Raw genomic sequence first — 20319 nt, 5'->3', positions numbered from 1 at the left:
TGTCCAAGCGGCAGCTGTCCTGCACAGCATGTAAGCGAGAGCCTTTCTCCACCCATCTGCCCAGCTCTTGGCTCTTCTCCCGCCCCAGACTGGGCATGGCCCCTGGCCTTCCCCCAAAATGCAAGCCAGCCCTTCAGAATTGCACACAGCGTAATGAAAACACCACCTGGACGAGTCCTGAGAGACCGAAAACAGACCCAGCTTCCTCTTGGCTTTGGCTCCCGTTTCTAAACACACAATATCCTGGACGGGGAAGAATCCCAAGTGCATCTTTTATGGCTAAGCGGGCTGGGCTAGGCACGTCTTTTTTCGGCACAAGCTCAGCTGCTGTTTACTGGCAGATTCCAAGAGCTCCAGTGTGGTTTTGAGGTTTTTTGGTTTGGAGCTTAGGAAATGCAGGAGGAAATGAAGTGCGCTGTTCTGGCCAGGCCAGGGGGCCTTGTGTCTTGTCTGTCTTAATGCACTGCATGGTTAGGAACTCGGTGAAGAGTTGACCGTATGCAAAACTGCTCAGTAAGTAGTGGTCCATAGGCCAAATGCGTTGCGCTTTCTACCCTTCTGACTCCAGAGACAGAAGTGGGTAGGGTGGGTGGATGAGCAGTAAAACAGTACGTTTCTGAGCACAATTCAAAGTGTTGGTGCTGACCTTTAAAGCCCTAAATGGCCTCGGTTCAGTATATCTGAAGGAGCGTCTCCACCCCCATTGTTCTGCCCGGACACTGAGGTCCAGCGCAGAGGGCCTTCTGGCGGTTACCTCACTGCGAGAAGTCAAGTTACAGGGAACCAGGCTGAGGGCATTCTCGGTGGTGGCACCCGCCCTGTGGAACGCCCCCCCACCAGATGTCAAAGAGAACAACAACTACCAGACTTTTAGAAGACATCTGAAGGCAGCCCTGTTTAGGGAAGCTTTTAATGTTTGATATATTACAGTATTTTAATATTTTGTTGGAAGCCGCCCAAAGTGGCTGGGGAAGCCCAGCCTAATGGGCGGGCTATAAATAAATAAATTATTATTATTATTATTATTATTATTATTATTATTATTATTGGGTGGATCATTGGAAAGGCTGTGTTCTTCCATCCCACAGTCTCTTCTCCAAAGGGGTCCTCCAGCAAAACAAACTGCTGAGCAAAAGACACACAAACTTCAGCTTTACGTATCTGAAAGAATGATTTCAGTTCAGACACCACCCCAAACCATGTTTTCTCCAGCCACAGTTTAGAAGCCAGACGATGGTTGGACCCTTCCAACCACATGAGGGGACGCAATCCTGTTTTCTGTGGTCCACCTTCCTCTTGAGTCAGAGATACAATTCAGCGGTGGCTTGTCCAGTCAATACATCGATTCATTCATGAAGTGCTTCCTGTGAAATATCTCTGAAGAGAGTTAACAATAAAAACATCGGTAAAACAATTTCCTCTGTAAAAAACCCCCCAGTTAAGGCGATGTCACTTATGAACAGTTTGAAAACAAGTATAAATACATTGTGCCCAACCACACAAGGCTATTGCATGGAGGTTTTGCTTGTAGACTTCCCATAGGCTTCTGGTTGGCTACTGCGATGATGATGATGATGATGATGATGATGATGATGATGATGATGATAATTTATTATTTGTATCCCGCCCATCTGGCTGGGTTTTCCCAGCCACTCTGGGCGGCTTCCAATAAATATTAAAAATACATTAAAATGTCACACATTAAAAACTTCTCTGAACAGGGCTGCCTTCAGATGTCTTCTAAATGTCAGGTAGTTGTTTATCTCTTTGACATCTGATGGAAGGGCGTTCCACAGGACGGGCGCCACTACCGAGAAGGCCCTCTGCCTGGTTCCCTGTAGCTTTGGTTCTTGCAATGAGGGAACCTCCAGAAGGCCCTCGGTGCTGGACCTCAGTGTCTGGGCAGAACGATGGGGATGGAGACACTCCTTCAGGTATACTGGGAACAGGATGCTAGGCTGGAAGACCTCTTCTTATGTTCTTAGTCTGTTTTACCATTGAGATGGAGAAGAACACAGGTGTCTGTCCCCCACTTTGGTTGGTAGGAATGTAAGTGTATGCATGCTTCTCCCATTTCCACTAAGTCAGGGGTGCCCAAACTTTTTTCAAAGAGGGCCGGATTGGATGACGTGAACATGCGTGAGGGCCAACCTTTTTTTTACGATTTCCCCCCAAGGTTGTTGAGCTTATTTTTAGGAGTGAACTTGTTTTTTTGGATTAGACACCAATACATTAACTGCCACAGGGGCTGGATAAAACTGGCCATGGGGTCGGATTAGGCCCCCAAAATGGACTTTGGACGTGCCTGCACTGAGTGATTTTGTTGCATCCTGAACCAGGCTTCAAATATTTGTTATAAAACTGTGCCATTAGTGGTGAATATTAATTCCACGCCAAACTTTTAATGGTGCATAGGGAGAACGTACATTTGCCTGAAATATTCTCCCAGATATTTTTGTATCACAACACGCTTTTAAAATTCTTTTTATCGTAGCTTCTTCTTCTACTGTAATTATATCTGTCGAGAACCATTCTTTAATCGCTGCTATGTTCACTGCTTTATAGTATCCTCACTTACTGCTGCATTGCCTCCAATAACTATTGCTGGCCCTTTTGAAACAAGCATCTACGCATTCTCCTTCCACAGGCTGCCTTGGCTGGCTGGCTAGTTTAGGCGTCTTGGACTAGAGCCAGGCTTCCTTTTTAAAGTCCCCTTTTCCTTCCTCCTTTAGTGAAAGCTAATAAAATGGGGTGGGTAGAATCTCGACTTCCTTCCATTCACCCTGCTCCCCACTCCCTAGGAAGTGTCAGCGCCGGCTTGTGCTATGGACCATCAGTATGTAAACTGCACAAGCGCATCTAAACAGAACGAGGAGGAAGCAGACAGTGCCTGAGTCACAATGCTCTCCCCTGACTACTCCTTTCCCAGGTCAATTTACGATTCCGTCAGCCCATTTATTGCTGTCATATCTGTTTGTCTTGCAACCCCCCCACCCTCCCCCTAGAAGGAAAGCACATCCAGCTACTGCGTGTTTCGGGAGGTATGTGCATTCTCAGGCCCCATCCATTTTTTTTAAAAAAAAGTAAATAAAATTATTTGCAAATACGATGAAAAGAAAGAAAGGGTGGCTAAGTATTGGAAAGGGAATCAGTTTCCCACTAGAGGAGAATGGTTATGTAAGCTTTCAGAATATTTAGAATTAGCCAAATTGACAGATATAATAAGACAGAAACCAAAAAGTGAAGTGAAAATGGAATGGGAGTGTCTAAATGAATACATGAAAAGTCAAGGTTCGAAGACAGAAATCTGGCTGAGTCTGGAATAACTTTGTGAAGTGAAAGGATAAGAAAGAGGGATTTTTATCAAGATGCTAGGATAGAGATGATAAGGGAAGCAGGAAGACATAATGAGAGGTAAAGGAGGTGTTGTGGGATTGGTGGAAGTCAATGTTTGTTTTTCTTTTTAGTGTTTATATTATTAACTTGTAAGATATGGATTTGGGTTTTTTTGTATGTTGGGTTTTGTGTATTGTTATTTTTCGATATTTTTCATGTTGTTGTTGTGTGGAAAATACTAATAAAATTTTAAAAAAATTAAAAAGAAAAAGAAAGAAAGAAAGAAAGAAAGAAAGAAAGAAAGAAAGAAAGAAAGGGGGGAAATAATGCCAGCTGATACTGACAATAAAAACATTCCATCAATCCTAATTTGAAGGTATAAGCATTCAGGCCCCTTTCAGATGTTGTTTCTGCTGCTTTTGGGGATGGGGGAAGGCAGGTATCAGATATGATTGACCCCTCTGCCTTACTCACGCTGCTTGCATGTGACTCTCATCCAAAGTCAGACCCACCTGCTCTTTGGCAATATTTATCATACGTGCATCAGGTTTAAGGAGTGGGTCGAACTGCGTGTGCTGATGTGAAGTTCAGGTGAGGTTCGTAACTCAGTGGTGGGGCATCTGTTCTGCATGCAGAAGGTTCTAGGTTCAATCCCCTGGCCTCTCCAGGTGGGGCTGGGAAGGACTCTCATTCTGACACCTTGGAGAGCTGCTGCCAGTCAGTGTGGGCAGCACTGAGTTTGATGGACCCAAGGGGTGCACTCTTCTCTAGGAAGACTATGTACGTGGCTAGAATTCTGCAGGACCACAGAAGAAAGTGGTCCCAAGTTTCAACATCCTGAGAATCCCTGCTTCCGTTTTTAAAAAGCGAGCAGTGATGTGCATGAAAGTGTTGCCCATACAGCCAACTAAACCTCAGAAGCGAGAGGAGAGGCTGAGTAAGGTTCCCAGTGATTAGGGACATGCTTTCAGTACTCCACCTAGTTGCTTAATGCTCTGCATGTCAGGTATGTGGGATACAGATGAGTACTGATTCATACGTTTCCGAGCACAATTCAAAGTGTTGGTGCTGACCTTTAAAGCCATAAACAGCCTCTGTCCAGTATACCTGAAGAAGCATCTCCACCCCCATTGTTCAGCCTGGACACTGAGGTCCAGCTCCGAGGGCCTTCTGGCGGTTCCCTCACTGCGAGAAGCGAAAATACAGGGAACCAGGCAGAGGGCCTTCTCAGTAGTGGCTTCCTGTGAAATGCCCTCTCATCAGATTTCAAGGAAATACACAACTATCTGACTTTTAGAAGACATCTGAAGGCAACCCTATTTAGGGAAGTTTTAAATGTTTGGTGTTTATCGTGTTTTTAATATTCTGTTGGGAGCCGCCCAGAGTGGCTGGGGAGACCCAGCCAGATGGACGGGATACAAATAATAATTTATGATGATGGTGATGATGATGATGAACTGTATCTAAATACTGCCCAATGAAAATGCTAAGGTTGTGTTTAATTCCTAGGGAAGGAAGTGTTTCTTTGGGTGTGCATGTGTTAAGACTGTTTATTAAGATCTTCTATAATCAAATGAAAACTGGCAAAGAAACACTAAAAACTTGGGAGCATATACCCCTATACATTTGGTCTCAACAAACCTAAGAGCAAAACAAGCAGACAACAGAAAATCTCCCACCAATATGCAATTCTAAACTAAGGTTACCAGATGTCCCTGTTTCCCGGGGACAGTCCCCAGATTTACAAATCAGTCCCCATACAAAATCCATTGAAGTTGAAAAGTGTCCTGAGATTCATTGAAAGAAATCCGGTAACCTTATTCTAAACACACGAACAAGTAAAAGGGAACCAGAGAATCAGGCCACCAAAGAAGAAGAAGAAACCAGCTCACTCGGCCTATAATACCACTCAGATATTAGGAGACTGTTTTGATCTGCCGCTTTGCTGTCCTTGATTCCCACCAAACCTGTTCTTCAAAAAGCTAGGCTGTGTTCCAGAAACACTTGGACAACTTCTAAATCGGTGAAAGCCAGCGCAGTTGTCTGTTGAAGTGTTTTCTTCCCACTGCTTTTACTTCCCTTTTTTTTTGTTTGTTTTTCATTTAAGGAAAATATGTCTGGCAAAGCAACTGAAGGCTCCCATGGTCTTCCTCTGCCTCTTGCCTTGCAGGTCCACCTCCCGTTTGCTGTGGTTGGCAGCACCGAAGAAGTGAAAATTGGCAATAAGATGGCCAAGGCCAGGCAATACCCATGGGGAGTCGTGCAAGGTATGTTGGCTGCAGAAGTGGGGTTGGGTGGCAGATCTGCTTGCTCAGCTTTGGTTTAGTGAAATGCAGGGTGGCACCATAAAACCTAATTTCTTTGAGCAACAGAAAAAGACAGAGTGAGAAAGAAAATGTGAAGAGCATATTAAGACCCCATAAGCTGTGTCAGATGCAGAAACCTTCTCTTTCCCCAAAAGCATCTTTTACCAGCTGCACCTAATATGTTCCTGGACTGGGAGAGTTTTAACCACAGTATTTTAGACACCGGTAACTTCAGGATTTAGATTACTGCAGTGCACTTTCTGTGGGGCTGCCCTTGTTCTTGGCCTGGAGATTGCAGTTTCTGGACCTGCTGGAGTTCTTGCACTGGGTATCTGGCTAGAGTTTCTGACTTTGAAGGCCCGAGTTCAAATCCATACTCATGCATTTGCCTGGGTTAAGTTGTGCACTGTGCTATTTACAGGTGCACTGTACAGTGGTACCTCTGGTTACAAACTTAATTCGTTCCGGAGGTCCGTTCTTAACCTGAGGTACCATTTTAGCTAATGGGGCCTCCTGCTGCCACGCGATTTCTGTTCTCATCCTGAAGCAAAGTTCTTAACCCGAGGTACTACTTCTGGGTTAGCGGCGTCTGTAACCCAAAGTGTTTGTAACCTTAGGTGTTTGTAACCTGAGGTACCACTGTACTACACATTATCAGACGCTAAAATGTTTGAAACCTGAACACCATGGGATAGGAATCCAGAAGAGGCCATTGCTGAGCCCTTTCTCTATAAGCTGTAACAGTCAACAGGCAAAAGGGAGCACTCACTGGGGGCTCAGAGTGAGACTTTAGAAACTGCCTTCTGGTTGGGACACATGGGAGACTGCAATACTATAAAAGTGGAGACCAGAAATGACAGCTGGGAACAACTGCTGTTTGGAAAGCTATGGCTTGTTTAATATATACACTCCGTTTCTTGTGTCTCTTGCAAAGAAATATAAGCTGGTGCCTTTCAGAGCAGCTGTAGCATAATGATTAAAGGGCCTGATTCATGAAAACTCAACTCATCCATGAACTAACTGGAGCAAGCCATTAGCTCTCAACTCCGCTTCCCATCTGTAAAGAATTCTGGCCTACTTTACAGGGTTGTTGTAGCTATTGCTGAAGTATTGCACTTGAAGTGCCTTAAGCTCATAGGAAAATCCTTTGGAGTGACGGAACTGGTCTAGTGACTAGTATCTTCCCAGGGGAAATCAGGTCTTTTGTGCGTAGAAAAGTTATTCGGGCGAGGGGAGGGTGAAGATGGGAGAACCTTGATAAGTTTTAGATTGCTAAAGGAGCCCTTTTGTTTTGTAGTTGAAAATGAAAACCACTGTGACTTTGTGAAGCTGCGTGAAATGCTCATAAGAGTGAACATGGAGGACTTGAGGGAACAGACTCACAGCCGACATTACGAGCTCTATCGCCGCTGCAAGCTGGAAGAGATGGGGTTCAAAGACACAGACCCTGACAGCAAACCATTCAGGTAAGGCAGCTGCAACACCCAACCGGCATGGAAAGCAGAGTATATTTCTGGAACAGTTGCCCAAGGCATTCTGCTGTAAGAATTCCAGACGTGATGGGCATAGTGGCACAGCTCATTTTGAACATTGCCATGTTCCCAAACTTCCCTTTAGGCAAGCCAGTTACCAACTGCAATTTTGGGATAACGTATTGACCTACCTTCCAGGGCTGTTGCGAGGATTACAACAAACACACAAAGCACTTTGAATGCTTAAAAGCTCAATGATGATGATGATGAGTTCATACCTGCTTTCCAGGCAAGAATGGCTCCCATAGCAGCTCTTAATTTAATCCACACCAAGGTTCAATATAATTATGGATTTGTAGGGGGGGGTGTGTGTGTGTGTGTGTGAGAGAGAGAGAGAGAGAGAGAGAGAGAGAGAGAGAGAGAGAGAGAGAGAGTTGGGAGACTGTCTTTCCCTGGCAGTTAGTCATAACAGTTCAGGTTCCAGGGTATTCCTTTCATAGGAAAGGGGACAGTGGCGGCTAATGGTCATTGTGGCAGAAGGCAAGGAGACCAGCGTAAATGGCAAGCAATTCTCCCACCCCACCCAAACTGGTCGTTGGTAAGGAGGCTAACTGTGGACAGGCTGAAGTTGGGGAGGTAATGCCCCATTTGCCCCTAATAGAAGGGGCTGGACTCACCGGCTGGTTGAATAGTAACTATGTCGACCCACAGAACCAGCCCTTCCACTGATCTGCTATGCAGACCAAAGACATTATCCTATGGCTGGCTTTATAGCTATTAAATAATGATTAACAACTTCCTGATAACAGTTCCCAGCCTCTTGTCACTTCTGAGATGAGGCCACACCATAATCCTCCCATATGCTTTCAAATTTTATCTCCTTGGCCGTAAAGGGGAAGACGGTTGAGATGTGCAAGATGGTGGACTCTGTACCAAAGGTCAAATTCTACGCTAGCTTGGCAATCCCCATAGATGCAAGGAATGCATAAAGCCCTGGATATATTTTATTAGTGATATGTGTGCATGTCAGCATGGCGAAGAAGTCTACAGAACTTACCAGGTGGCTAGTTTGCCTGTAAACACATTCCTTGGTAATCCATCCATGGCCTAAAAGAGATAATTGATAAAAACTTCCCTTTCCTTTCTGGGTAACCCTTACTCTTTGCTGGGCGACAAGATGAGTGGCTATTTGAGTCAGTATCGCTTTTGTCGGTGTATAAAATAGTTCAGATTTATAAAGCAGCCCTGGTTTATCTCTGAGCAACAACAAGTGTTCTGTTCAATTACGCAAGCGTAGGAGCAAAGCGTTGGGTCTCATCTTCCCACCCAGTTCACTGTTTTTCCCCTAACATGATGGTTTCTTGGTCTAATCTGCCAAAGGCAGGCTTGGCTCCCTCTGCCAAAGTTGTGCGCTAGCGACTGGCAGATGATGTCGGGTTTTCGTTCCCCACCTACCTTCTCCTGTTTTCCTCCCCGTCCATGTGGCTAAGCAGGTTCTCCTCACAGCCTGCCACGCTTTTGCCTGGTCTGGATCCAGACTCTGCTTCCAGCTTTTTTGCTACTGCATCAGTCTGCATCTTAAATCAGTTTCATACAGAAATAGTATATGAACACGGTTATGTTATTTAATTGGGGAAACAGGAGCATCCACACTGTTTCCTGGGAATGGTAATTTGCTGGCACGGAGAGCTAGAGATGGGTGTGTAGCTATAATTGTGTGTACAGTGGTACCTCAGTTTTCAAACGTTTCCGTTGACGAACATTTTGGTTTTCAAACGCCGTAAACCCGGAAGTAAATGCTTCCGTTTCTGAACACGCCTCAGAAGTCAAACAGTTTCTGCAGAGTGTATATGTTATTTTTCTCAATTTTCTCTATTAAATTTGCAGACCGAACTTTGCACCTCGGTTTTCAAACGTCTCGGAACAGTCTTCTGGAACGGATTACGTTCGGAAACCGAGGTACCACAGTATATGTGTGTGCTGTGAAAACAGGATGCTGAAGCAGATGAACAACTGACCTGATCTGTCAAGCTCTTTGTAGGTTCTTATCACTCACTGTCAGCATCACGGCTAAGAAGGGATTTTAATCCAGGTCTTCCTGTTGCAAAATCCAACACTATAGCTCAGCAGTCTCCAACATGGTGCTTGCGGATGCATTGATAACTTCAAAGCCTTCTTAAGTGTGTCTACCTTTGTATCCCTTGAAAATACATAGACATGATGGAGAAGGTAGTGAAGCTCTTCCTGTCTTCCTCGTTCTGTTCTACGCTCGGGTTGCGAACGTGATCCATGCAAGATGCACATTTGCAACCTGCAGCGTTCACAATCCACGTCTGTGCACGTGTGGGTTGCGATTCGGCGCTTCTACACATGTGCAAAGCGTGATTTAGTACTTCTGTGCATGTGCGACTGCCAAAACCCGGAAGTAACCCATTCTGGTACTTTCAGGTTTCGGCAGTCCGTAACCCAAAAAAACACAACCTGAAGCAGCTGTAATGAAATTTGCATTTCATGGCTCAGATTAGTTCTGCTGGATCTGACTCTTGCCCAGATCCCTTGGAAAAGTGAAGCACACTTTATTTCTTTCAATCTTTTTTGGGGCAGGGGGATGATCTGGTCTGGGAGGAGGAGGAGAGAGACAAGACCAGAGAAGTTATCACCTACACCACTCCCCCCAAAATCCAAATGTGCCCACAGGCCTAAAAATGTTGGCAAGGCCTGTAGATGCTGTCTTGCTAATGGCAGCAATAGCCAAATGCTGTGGTTTTGTAACCAGGGTGCCTTGAATGATGGTCAGGGGTGCTGTGGGCAACACTGGCCTCTGTCCTTCTTTCCTTCCTTCCCTCCCTCCTCTGATGCCCTCTTGTGTTTCTGCCTCCCGAAGGCTTGCACAGCTGTTCGTTGCAGCAGCCGTGGCTATAAGCTCTGCAGGCAAATGATGCCTCTGGGGCTGGCCAAGGGGTGCTGGTTGCCAGGAGCTGAGGTGGCCTCGGAGTGAGCAAACAAGTGGGCGAGGGAGCCCAGCCAGCCAGTCCACCAGCCCTTGCTGTTTGGAATGGACAGACAAGTCCCGGGCCCCTGTAGTGCTAGACTTACGTTCATCTTTGGCCAGTCTGTTGGGCCACTAAGGCTGGGGGCATCCTCTTCCCAGGTCCCTGTTTGGCGAACCTCAGTTTTGGGCAGGGGGGCGCAGCTCAGAGACCGGGGAGGCAGCAGCAGCCGCCCAGAAGACTCCCAAAGAGAGGGGAGAAGAGGCTGAGGGAATCCTCAACCAGAAAGGGCGTTTTTAAAAGGGTGAGAGATTGCCAGCTCTGCAGGCAAGCAAGGGGTGACATAGCTGGGCTTCTGAGCCCCACAGGGGTGCCACAGAAAGAATGTAGTTGGTCAAGGGAGCCGTGGGCTCAAAAAGGTTGAAAACCTCTGGCCAAATGGATCCAAAATGGCTTCCGCTTGGCGGTTGCAATGAGATAATTGCAGGGGTAGGACAGAGCCAAGAGTAGCAATTTATTTATTTTCAAGTTCAGATAGCAAAGAGGAAGTGGAGAAAGAGAGGAGATAGAGGACCACAGATAAGGGCACTTTCTTCTTGTCTCATAGCACAAGCTGGAGAATAGATGTGAAGTGCAGGCACTTTTAATCTTTTCAAACCAGCCTGGACTCTTCAGCAAGCCAGCCTTGCTTTCTGAGAGGGAGCAGAAAGCATTCCAGGAACTCTTGAAACCAAGCTGGATAAAGAAGTGGTGACAACCCGTTTACTTCACGAAGGACCCAGCGCATAAGGGGCGAGAGCAAGGAGATGCTTCCCCGGTATCAGGCAAACTTCATCAAGCTCCTTGGCAAGTGATGCTTTGGTGTAGTTCTAAGAAAGGGGGAAGCTGAGGCAGGGTCTGTGCACAGCACAGCATGAGTGCCGTGTTTTGCTCTGCGGAGGGTGAAGCAAAAGAAGGGAAGAAGTGTTTTGCACCACACAGAAGAAGTGTTGGTAATGGTGCCTTCTCCAGGCGCTTCATCCAAGGGAGGTGCAGAGAGCGGACGTTTCAGTAGTGGCCCCCACTGTTTGTGGAACGCTTTCCCCAGGGAAACATGCCTGGCACCATCAATGTTGGTTTTTAGGCATTAGGCCAATATATTTTGTAATTCACTCAGGCTTTTAGGACTGTAGTAGTAATAGTAGTAGTAGTAATAGTAGTAGTAGTATAGAAGTTACTTAGGCCTTCTTTGCTTTTCATCCAGTTTTGTGCTTCTTTTCAAAAACACTTTTCAACTGATAAGGACTTGATGTTTCCACGCCAGAAAAATCCTGGCTGAAAGTAAATATTGTTGGGATGAACAGTTATTTATTCAGGGTATCCCATTTGTATCCTGTCCTTCCTTCAAAGAGCTCTGAGCTGTGTATAAGGTGCCAAGGCTTGTTTTTTTTTGGGGGGGAGGGTTGGTACATTATAATTTTATTATTTATGTGCCACCCATCTGACTGGGTTGCCCCAGCCACTCTGGGCAGCTTCTGGCAAAATATATATATCAAAACCAGAATAAAACATTAAAAACTTCCCTATCTAGTGGTACCTCGTGTTGCGTAACCTCCAGGTTATAGAATCTTCGGGTTATGGCTGCGGCAAACCTGGAAGTGTATACTTCCGGGTTTCACCGCTCGCATGTGCGCAGAAGAACTCTTATCGCCCCACGCGTGTGTGCAGAAACGGCGCCTCTAGTTACAGATTTTTTGGGGTGCGCACGGCACCCCGAAACAAATTAAATCCGTAACTAGAGGTACCACTGTACATTGCTGCCTTCAGATGTCTTCTGAAAACCATATAGTTGGTTATATTGGACATCTGATGGGAGGGTGCCACTGCCGAGAAGGCCCTCCACCTGGTTCTGTGTGTGTTCCAAGTTCAATCGCCAATTGTATCTCCCAGATCTCTGCAAATGGGCCTGGGAAGACACACACACACACACACACACACACAGCCCTGGGGAATTGCTTCTGCCAATAACACATTAGATGGACTCGTGGGGGGGGGTGTAAAAGCAACCTCCCATGCTCATACACCTTTAAACCTCTCAATAACCCAGCAAGGTATGTCACAGGCTCATGTGCAACTTTACCTGATTTACCAGGAGCTGCTGATTGATTGATTGATTGATTGATTTTGTTCTTCCTTCGATGTTATTCATCCTTGATACTAATGAGGTTTGGCTTTCTTTCTATCTGCCCACGACCACCACGTCCTCTCTTTTTTTTTAACGGGGTGCTTCCATAACAAGTCTGCAAGAGACTTATGAAGCCAAGAGGAATGAGTTCCTGGGTGAGCTCCAGAAAAAGGAGGAGGAAATGAGGCAAATGTTCGTCATGCGGGTAAAGGAAAAAGAAGCCGAGTTGAAAGAAGCAGAAAAGGATGTAAGTGGACTCCTCCCCTCACTCTTAATACATGACCCCACCCCTGAATCTCTGAATGATTCAGCTTGGAATCATCAGGGGGTCCATATGGGAGCACTTGTGTGAAGCAGAAAACACAAACCAGAGTTATTTGGGGCTGGATCATGTATAGGGTCCCTCCAGACTGGTGTTTTTTGTGTATGGGTGCATTCAGCACCAAGTCATTGTTGCAGTAATAGCGCATTTGTGGTGGATTTATGCTGGACATTCTGCCACTATATTAGTTGAATGAATGAATTTTATTATTTCGGTCACAGACCAGTTCCAGCCCACATACAGTATCAAGGAAGTCATAGAACACTATGGGGATACATTTGAATTTGCAATTAGGTATAACAGGGACAATACAGATATAGCAACAGTTTAAAAATATATACATTAAAACTTAGTCTATATTAGTTGTCCCGCAATGCTTCCTAAGACTTACCACATTACTGGATTTTCATGCTGCGTAGTGCAGCAAAAACGGGACAAAAAATAAAGCCCCAAATAAAACGCAGAACATAAAAAGAAAAACCAGGACATTTGTGGTATTAAAAAATTACAGGACTTCTGCCCTGCATGCCCCATAGATTCTGAAGGATGCTATGGGGCATGCGCCGACTGGAAGCAAAGCAGTATGTCGATCCTGAAAGTGTTGCAGGCCTGAACTTTATTGAAAGTGGGATCACACAGAACCCCCTCCAGTGTTTTTGTGAATGCACAATAAAAAAAAAGATTTCTGGAGGGGCCTGTAGTCAATCCTGACCAGAATCACCTAGGTCAGTTGTGGGGCTAGAGAGGGAGATAGAAAAGGGCTGTTCCCAGTCTGGAGTTTAACGTTCATCAGGTAGAAGGCACCACTACTGTTATGTACTGAAGTTCTCACCCTGGGCCAGCAGGGGGATACTGTAGATAGTTTTCACTCAGGTCCACATATGCAAATAGGGGATTGGAAGTGACGTTCAGTGATTGGATAGTTACAGGAAATGGTTACAGTTGCGTTGTAGTGGAGCTGTATATAAGCAGGCTGGCTGAACCCTTCGGTTGAACCCACTCAACCACAGCCCATCACCTGGTGTTTATGTCAGAGCGGATCAATCCACAGTCTTCAAACTGCTTCCCAATCAAGGGTCTGATGCTTCACACACCCTGTTCCCTTCTCTGCTTGAAGAGTGTGCTAAGACCTTGCTCAGTTGGTAGAGCAGGAGACCCTTAATCTTAGGGACCCACATTGGGTGAAAGATTCCTACAGGGCTGGGCTAGATGGCCCTGGTGACCCCTTCCAAGTCTACAATTCTATGATGCTGCGATCTCTGGCCATAGGCCATGAGTCCGCTTGTTCAAGCCCCTTCCATCCTTTGAGCCTGTGCAGCAGGTTTGGACTATTACAATTTTTTCCTGCACTTAACGCTTCTTTTCTCTCTCTCTCTCTGCCTCTCTCTGTGTCCATGACCTCCCTCTTTCTTTCCGGTTGGGCAGCTTCACGAGAAGTTTGACCACCTAAAGCGGACTCACCAGGAAGAGAAGAAGAAAGTGGACGACAAGAAGAAGGAGCTCGAGGAGGAGCTGGGCAATTTCCAGAAGAAGAAAGCAGCAGCCCAGTTGCTCCAGTCACAAGGGCAGCAGGCTGGCTCTCAGCAAACCAAGAAAGACAAGGACAAGAAAAAGTAAGCCATTGTCTCAGGTCAAGCTCTGTGGGCTTCTGTTCCAGTGTGCTGTCTTCCGTTGCATGTCTGTATTCGCTTCTTCCCATTATCAGACTGGAAACTGGGCTTCCCTCCCTCTCTCCCTGCCCCCACTTTAAAACAAAAAACAACAACCCCAGACTGAATTATTTTTTATATAAAAGAAAATACAGGTTTGTTTGCTTTTTCCTTAAAAGAGGAGCGGGAAGGGAATATGACCGGCTTTATTTTTTTATACAGAGGGTACCTAAATAATATTTTGTAAAAGCTTGACTAGCTGGTTCAAAGAAGCAAGAGAGCAGTTGGGGAGCAGAGACCGAAAGCCAGCCCACCCAGCGATCGGCTGAACCGACTTTGCAATAAGTCTTGGATTTTCTGTTGCCAAAGCAAAACACACAGCGCTCCGTCTCTCGCTGTCTTTCCCAGTGATGCTTCAAAAGGTCTGTGCTTAATTCACTGTGTAAAAGCCTTGCCACAATGGGCCAGTGTAGAGATGACAGTTTTCCTGAGTGTTAGCCGCATGGTTAAGTGATTGTGTTGGGCCGCAAGACCATGCCGCCAGGTTCCCTCGCCTCACCTCCAGGTTTTGCGGGCAGCAGGGAGGATGTGATCCTGTGGCCCCAACCCCCTTAACCGTACGCAGCGACTCGGCTCATATTGCATTCCTAACCAGCCAGAGGTATATTCAGCTCGGAGTAGCTTAGTGCCAAAAGCGACTATTTGCAAAAGTGGCTGTTAGAGCGTGCAAGTAACTCTAGTTACAGTATAAACTATCTGGTGCCAGTTCTGCCCCTCTGCTAGCCAAACAAATTAACAGTGCTTGGTATGCTATGATTGCAGTACAATGCTTCTTACTGTAAAAGTAAAAAATAAAATAAAACCAGCAGTCTGGCATCGTTGGAGCAAGTCAGACCCGCATATTTGCAGTCAGACCTTTAGCTGCTGCTTGGCTGCGGAAGTGAAGAAAAGTTTTGCAGACACGTAAGGGTACTTAACTGCACCAGCAATGGGAGTGCCGTGCATGGATGGGGCTCTGGAGCTATGCCCATGGGTCCCCCAAGTGCTTCTTGAAGGAGCAGTAGCACATGCAAAGGCAGTATGTTTCCTCTTGATAAATACCTTTTAGGGGGAATTTCGAAGCATTGTTGCAGTGTCTCTTGAGAAAGAGAGAAGCATACTAGGCATGAACCTTAACAGGTGTCTGGTCTACAGCAGGACCACTAAGCCCTTTCTCTTCCCCTGCCATTGTTCTCCAGACCTTTCTTCTAATCCTGGTGGGTGCCAGGGCTGCAGCGGGTTTCCTTTTGATTCTGCACCTGTGCATACGGCTCTGCACGCATAGCACCCATAGGAGATTTGGGTGACGTTTGCCACTTAACGTAACTTCCCTGGTTGCATTTTTGTAACATTGGAGTCCTCCTGCAGGTCACTTACAAGGTCTCAAGGTACTGAAAAGGGCGAAGTACAAAAGATGGAGCCATCTACTGGCTTCAGGATTATGTACTTGCAATGTAGGTATACAGATTTGCCTTTTTTGTGTTGACCTTTTTTTAAAGGCGTTGCGACCGCTGGAGAGAGTTACGGGAGCAATCTTGCACCATAAAAATGTAACCAGGGATGTGCACCCCCAAAGGTCTTTCCTGACCTTCTTTGCAAGTTTCAGAGTGCCGGTCACCCACAAAAACTTTGGTGTGGAAACTCCTTTTGGTTACACTTCTGCCAGCGGAAGTTGACCCACCAAAGAGCTTCGTATCCATTCCGTCTTTCTCTCTTACTTGTCCTGAATACTGGCTAAGCTTAGTTTCTGCAGTAGCTAAAACAACAGACACCTTAAAGACATGATCTCTCTTTACAAGCAAGATCTGCAACACACCGTTGCTCTTTGCAGCTCTTCAAAACTTCTAGTTACTCCATCCTTCCTTCCACCCAACATTTTGTGGCCATTGGCCACACTCCGTCCTCACTGTTTTTAAATTTCCCTCCCTTAGGAGCCTTAGGGAAGGTTTATTTTTAACTTGTGCAAAATTTGGGGGCTGTCCCTCAGTCTTGCTGATGATCTCCTCCCGCTTCTTTTGGGCGTGGATTGATGCCAATTTGGCTAGACAATCAACAACAGTCACATGACATAAGTATCATGTAACGCAGGGGCCAAAATAATTTCCATGCACGGTGTTGCCAAATGTCATGGGTTGCAAAGGAGTTCGGTAGATCCGTTAAATTTTTGTGCAGTATATATCCCTGCCACTTCCTACATCTGATGAATTGGGCTCATGTTCATGACAGCTCATGCCACAAATTGAGTGCTGGTCTTTAAGGTGCTACAAGACTCTTGGTTGCTTTTGCTACGGCAGACTAACACGGCTACCTCTCTGCTATAACCGAAGTCCTATTCTGCAATTTGTAAAAATGAGCAGAGCAAGGTCCGTTCTGACTGTTCTAGCTTCTGACTGTGCTTCCCTTGTGGGGGTGGGGAATCAATATGTAGGTTATATTTTTTTAAATGAAGGATTCTTTGAAAGAGTAATTATTTTTGAAGCTGTCTTTACATGGAAGAAACTATTTTTTGTATATCTTATAAGCATCTGTAATGGTGATTGCTTGACCTAGTCGAGGAGGTCTGTCTCTGGTCGAATTTGCAAATTACAGGAGGACGTTCCATCTTTGGAAAATTGTACATTTTCAGCATGGGCTGGCTATCTCACCTCACCTTGTGCCCCTTTGGCCTTGTTCACAATGCACCTTTATTGTAGAGCAGTTAAGGAGACATTCTGCTGTGCAGAACCCAAACTGGGTAGCTGTGAAGGAGTATTCTTCCATTGATTGCAGACAAACTTCAGGACGGGTTCAGACCAGGACTAGGAAGCTTGTAGACTTCTAGATATGGCTGGCTCCCATTGTCCTGAGCTCTGCCCATGTTGGTCAGGTCCTCAGGTTCCCCATCCATGCCTGGTTCATTTAGTCCCACATTCAGTGTCCCAACCTCAGTTTCTAAAACAGGAGGAGGTGGAAATGAGCTTCACTTGGAGATAATTTTTCTCCACCCTTCTCCAACACCAGATAATGTGTGGCTGGCTGTGGTTCTTCAGTGGTGAAGGAAAAGCACTCTGTGCAAGAGGGATTTCCCTAACGTTACTATAATATCACATCTTCCAGGGCTGAACCTGGTGATAGGAAGTTTCTGGTACCGATCCCTAGCTCAGAGAAAGCTGTAGTTGCTGTCTATATAAGCACAATCTCTTCTATAATAATATTTTATGAGGCAGCAACTTTCTGTTTCCCAAAACTAAAGCCATCCACCTTCGACTATAAATTAGGCTGACATTTTTACTTCCTTGTTTGAGCATGCGTCTGAGATGCGGCAGTGAATTTTGTAAAAAAAGAGAGAGAGAAATGAAATAAACCGTAACATCTTGACTTGGGTTTCAAACTTGCAATCCCAAACAGACCCCTTGCCCCTCACTCACTATAAAGAGGGACCAGTTAGGGAAAGTGCAGATGTTACATTAAGGAAAATTTAGGAGGGATGGGGAGGGGGGCAAGGCCTAAGACGTGCCATTTTCTCAGAGGTGTAATGTTTAGAGCTAACAGAAGGGCGAAGCCTGAAAATGGCAACTCTGGCATCCCTGCAGAAACCAAGCCTTTTTTGAGAAGCATCCCAAAAAGCTTTCCAGGAGATAAGGCTGAGCCTTCTGAATGGGGGCTACAGGAACTTAATATTTTTTTATCAGGCTCTGTGGACACATTCCAGGTTTTGTTTCATTTCGCCTTTTTTTGCTGCAACGATAAGGGCCTAAAGTATTAACTTTTGGAGAGAGAGAGAGAGAGAGAGAGAGAGAGAGAGAGAGAGGAGGAAAGATGGAATTCTCAAGGTTATTTTTGTAGTGGATCCAATAAAACATTTGGTTGTTATTTCTTTTTACGTGTCTGGAGTTCCCCCACGTGGCGTCAGACTGTCACTGCAGTTGTCAAGCCAGAGGAGCAGTTGCTGGGTTTGCAGATAATACTGTTAAGGGCTGCAGATGCTTCAAACATGGGGCCAGATTCTGGTTGGCTTAGACTGGCTGTTCACGGTTATAATGTTTGTTTCACTGCATGTATACATCTGCTAGGAAGCTGTGGTTTGGCTCAGCTTTCCTGCGCACGTGCACTATTCATACATGCAGCAACACACACATGTAGGACACGCACAGGGCTGCATATCTAAATCACGCCCTGTGATAGGTGTTTCCCAACCCCGGTTCTCACTGTCATTTGCCAGAAGTGGAGTTGTGGTGCTGGAGCCTGAAATGCAGTGGGCAGGACACGATCCAGCCTCCTGATAGTTAGGACACACCTGGCCAACCCAGATGCTGCATGCTGTCTGCCGTTATAGGGTTGGGTGTCCTTGGTGGTTTGAGAGGCGTCCCAGTTACACCTGGCAAGGTTTCAGCGCAGATATAAACCCCTGACAGAGCATTGACACAGAATGCTAAGCCAGGGGCCACACCGTGTGAGCACAATGTACACTTGGAAGGCACACACACTCTCATGTGCCACGACCACACACGGATGTGCGCATTATCTCCATGCAGTCAGCAGCAATTGGACTGGGGGTGGAGGGGTTTCCACTTTTCCCCCTCAAGGCCGATGGGGTCATATTCTTGGAGGCTGCATCTGGCGAGAGAAGGCTAACTGTAGCTTCTTTCAAGATGGGGCCCTCTGGCAAACTGGTTTGTCAAGATGCAAGCACATGTGCTGAGCTACAGAGGGTGGTTTATTAATGCAGCCCAAGTGCTCCTATTTTCCCCCTTCCTTCTGCAAGCAGGTAAACAAACGATGAGCTGGTTAGCTTTGCATCTAAACCTTTGTTTTGCCCAAACCACAGTTACCTGTTTTTTACCTAAGCTATTGTGATTTGCCTGGGTGGAACAAACCATGATCTCCGGCATCACTTAGCTTTACTGACATGCTCTGTATAGGGTATATTTGTATTCTGATGTCTTCTTGAATGTTTACTGTAAGGAACACTGGGCACAGCTTATTGTGGGAAAGCAACATATAAGTAAACGCAATCAATTAGTCACAAAACTTTCACAGTTTGTGTACCTGCATGCAGAAGGGAGGCATGTTGCCTAAGGGCTTGAACTGCATGAACACTATGCTTTAAGAAACTATACTTTGTGACTTGGCACTGCATGCAAATGCTGCCTGTGTCTGATGGCCACATTTAACAATTCGCAATGGACTGCATGCGTTGCAGAGAGTTGGTCTAGATGACCCCCTAGATGTCCCTTCCAGCTCCGCAGTTCTAGGATTCTATGATTCTCTCCTGCAGAGAATCACTTTCTGTGCAGGTAGCTCTTTCCACTTTTAGAAACTGTTGTGTGCTCAGATGTGCAGTTTAGTGCTTTCACTTGCTGTTGAATGCTTTAAATGGAAAAGCGAGAGTATGTCATCATTATTGCAATTTATATGCAGATATATTTATCATGCACACCCACAGATGTTGCAACCTAGCCTGGATTTCTGCTTTTAAAAGGTTTTTGAGTTTTGTCTTGCCCTTGAATGCAGTGCTCCACTTTGCCTAGGAAAGGGTTTGGACTTTTCTTGGTAACAGAACCCACAGTGGCACGATTGCAGTGTTGTTGAAGTCCATTGACTAGTGGCAGATCAACCTGCTCACTGCTGCCGGCATGACTTCCCTCTGAAACCCAGCAAATTGGAGTGCTCCCTTTTAATCCAGAGCAGGAACTGGGCAGCTGTATGTTTGTGGCAAGGCAGAATATATAGTATCTAGCATTTTTATAACACTTCCGGGAGACAATGTGCTGATCTGGAGCAGAACTTCCAGATCAACTTCTCCAGTTAAATGATTTCAGGAAGCAGGGGAAAAACCCTCGTCCTAAAACAGTCATTGCCAGCCTTCTGCAACCTGATGCCATAACTCCTATCAGCGCTATTGTGTGCTGACTTAGGCTCTTGTCTTGCACTGTTTTTTTGATGTGGAGAGAATTTGCTAGTGGGAGTCCCTCCATTCCCCCAGCATTCAAACAAGAATGGTGCAGTCCAGGAAATTCTGTACCCCATGACTCCTGCATGTAACATGCACTCTTGCAGCA

General features: G+C 45.8%; 1 protein-coding gene across 6 annotated transcripts in view; it reads left to right on the top strand.

The window, feature by feature from the left end:
• Window positions 1-20319, top strand: part of SEPTIN11 (septin 11) — a 102220-nt gene that overhangs the window by 67062 nt on the left and 14839 nt on the right. For 3 of the 6 annotated variants that reach the window (XM_053404344.1, XM_053404342.1, XM_053404343.1), the window contains exons 6-9: window positions 5444-5603; window positions 6940-7108; window positions 12383-12515; window positions 14016-14203. In XM_053404344.1, the coding sequence (XP_053260319.1) occupies window positions 5444-5603; window positions 6940-7108; window positions 12383-12515; window positions 14016-14203 (650 nt within the window). Of the gene's footprint in view, window positions 1-5443; window positions 5604-6939; window positions 7109-12382; window positions 12516-14015; window positions 14398-20319 lie in introns of those variants that run through there. The other 3 variants (XM_053404346.1, XM_053404345.1, XM_053404348.1) reach the window with 3 other exon arrangements.

This window comes from Podarcis raffonei, chromosome 9 (genome assembly GCF_027172205.1).
Source record: "Podarcis raffonei isolate rPodRaf1 chromosome 9, rPodRaf1.pri, whole genome shotgun sequence".
In the NCBI taxonomy this organism is placed as follows: Eukaryota; Metazoa; Chordata; class Lepidosauria; order Squamata; family Lacertidae; genus Podarcis; species Podarcis raffonei.
The sequence above is the reverse complement of the archived record's forward strand: the minus strand, read 5'-3'. Positions and strand labels throughout refer to the sequence as shown.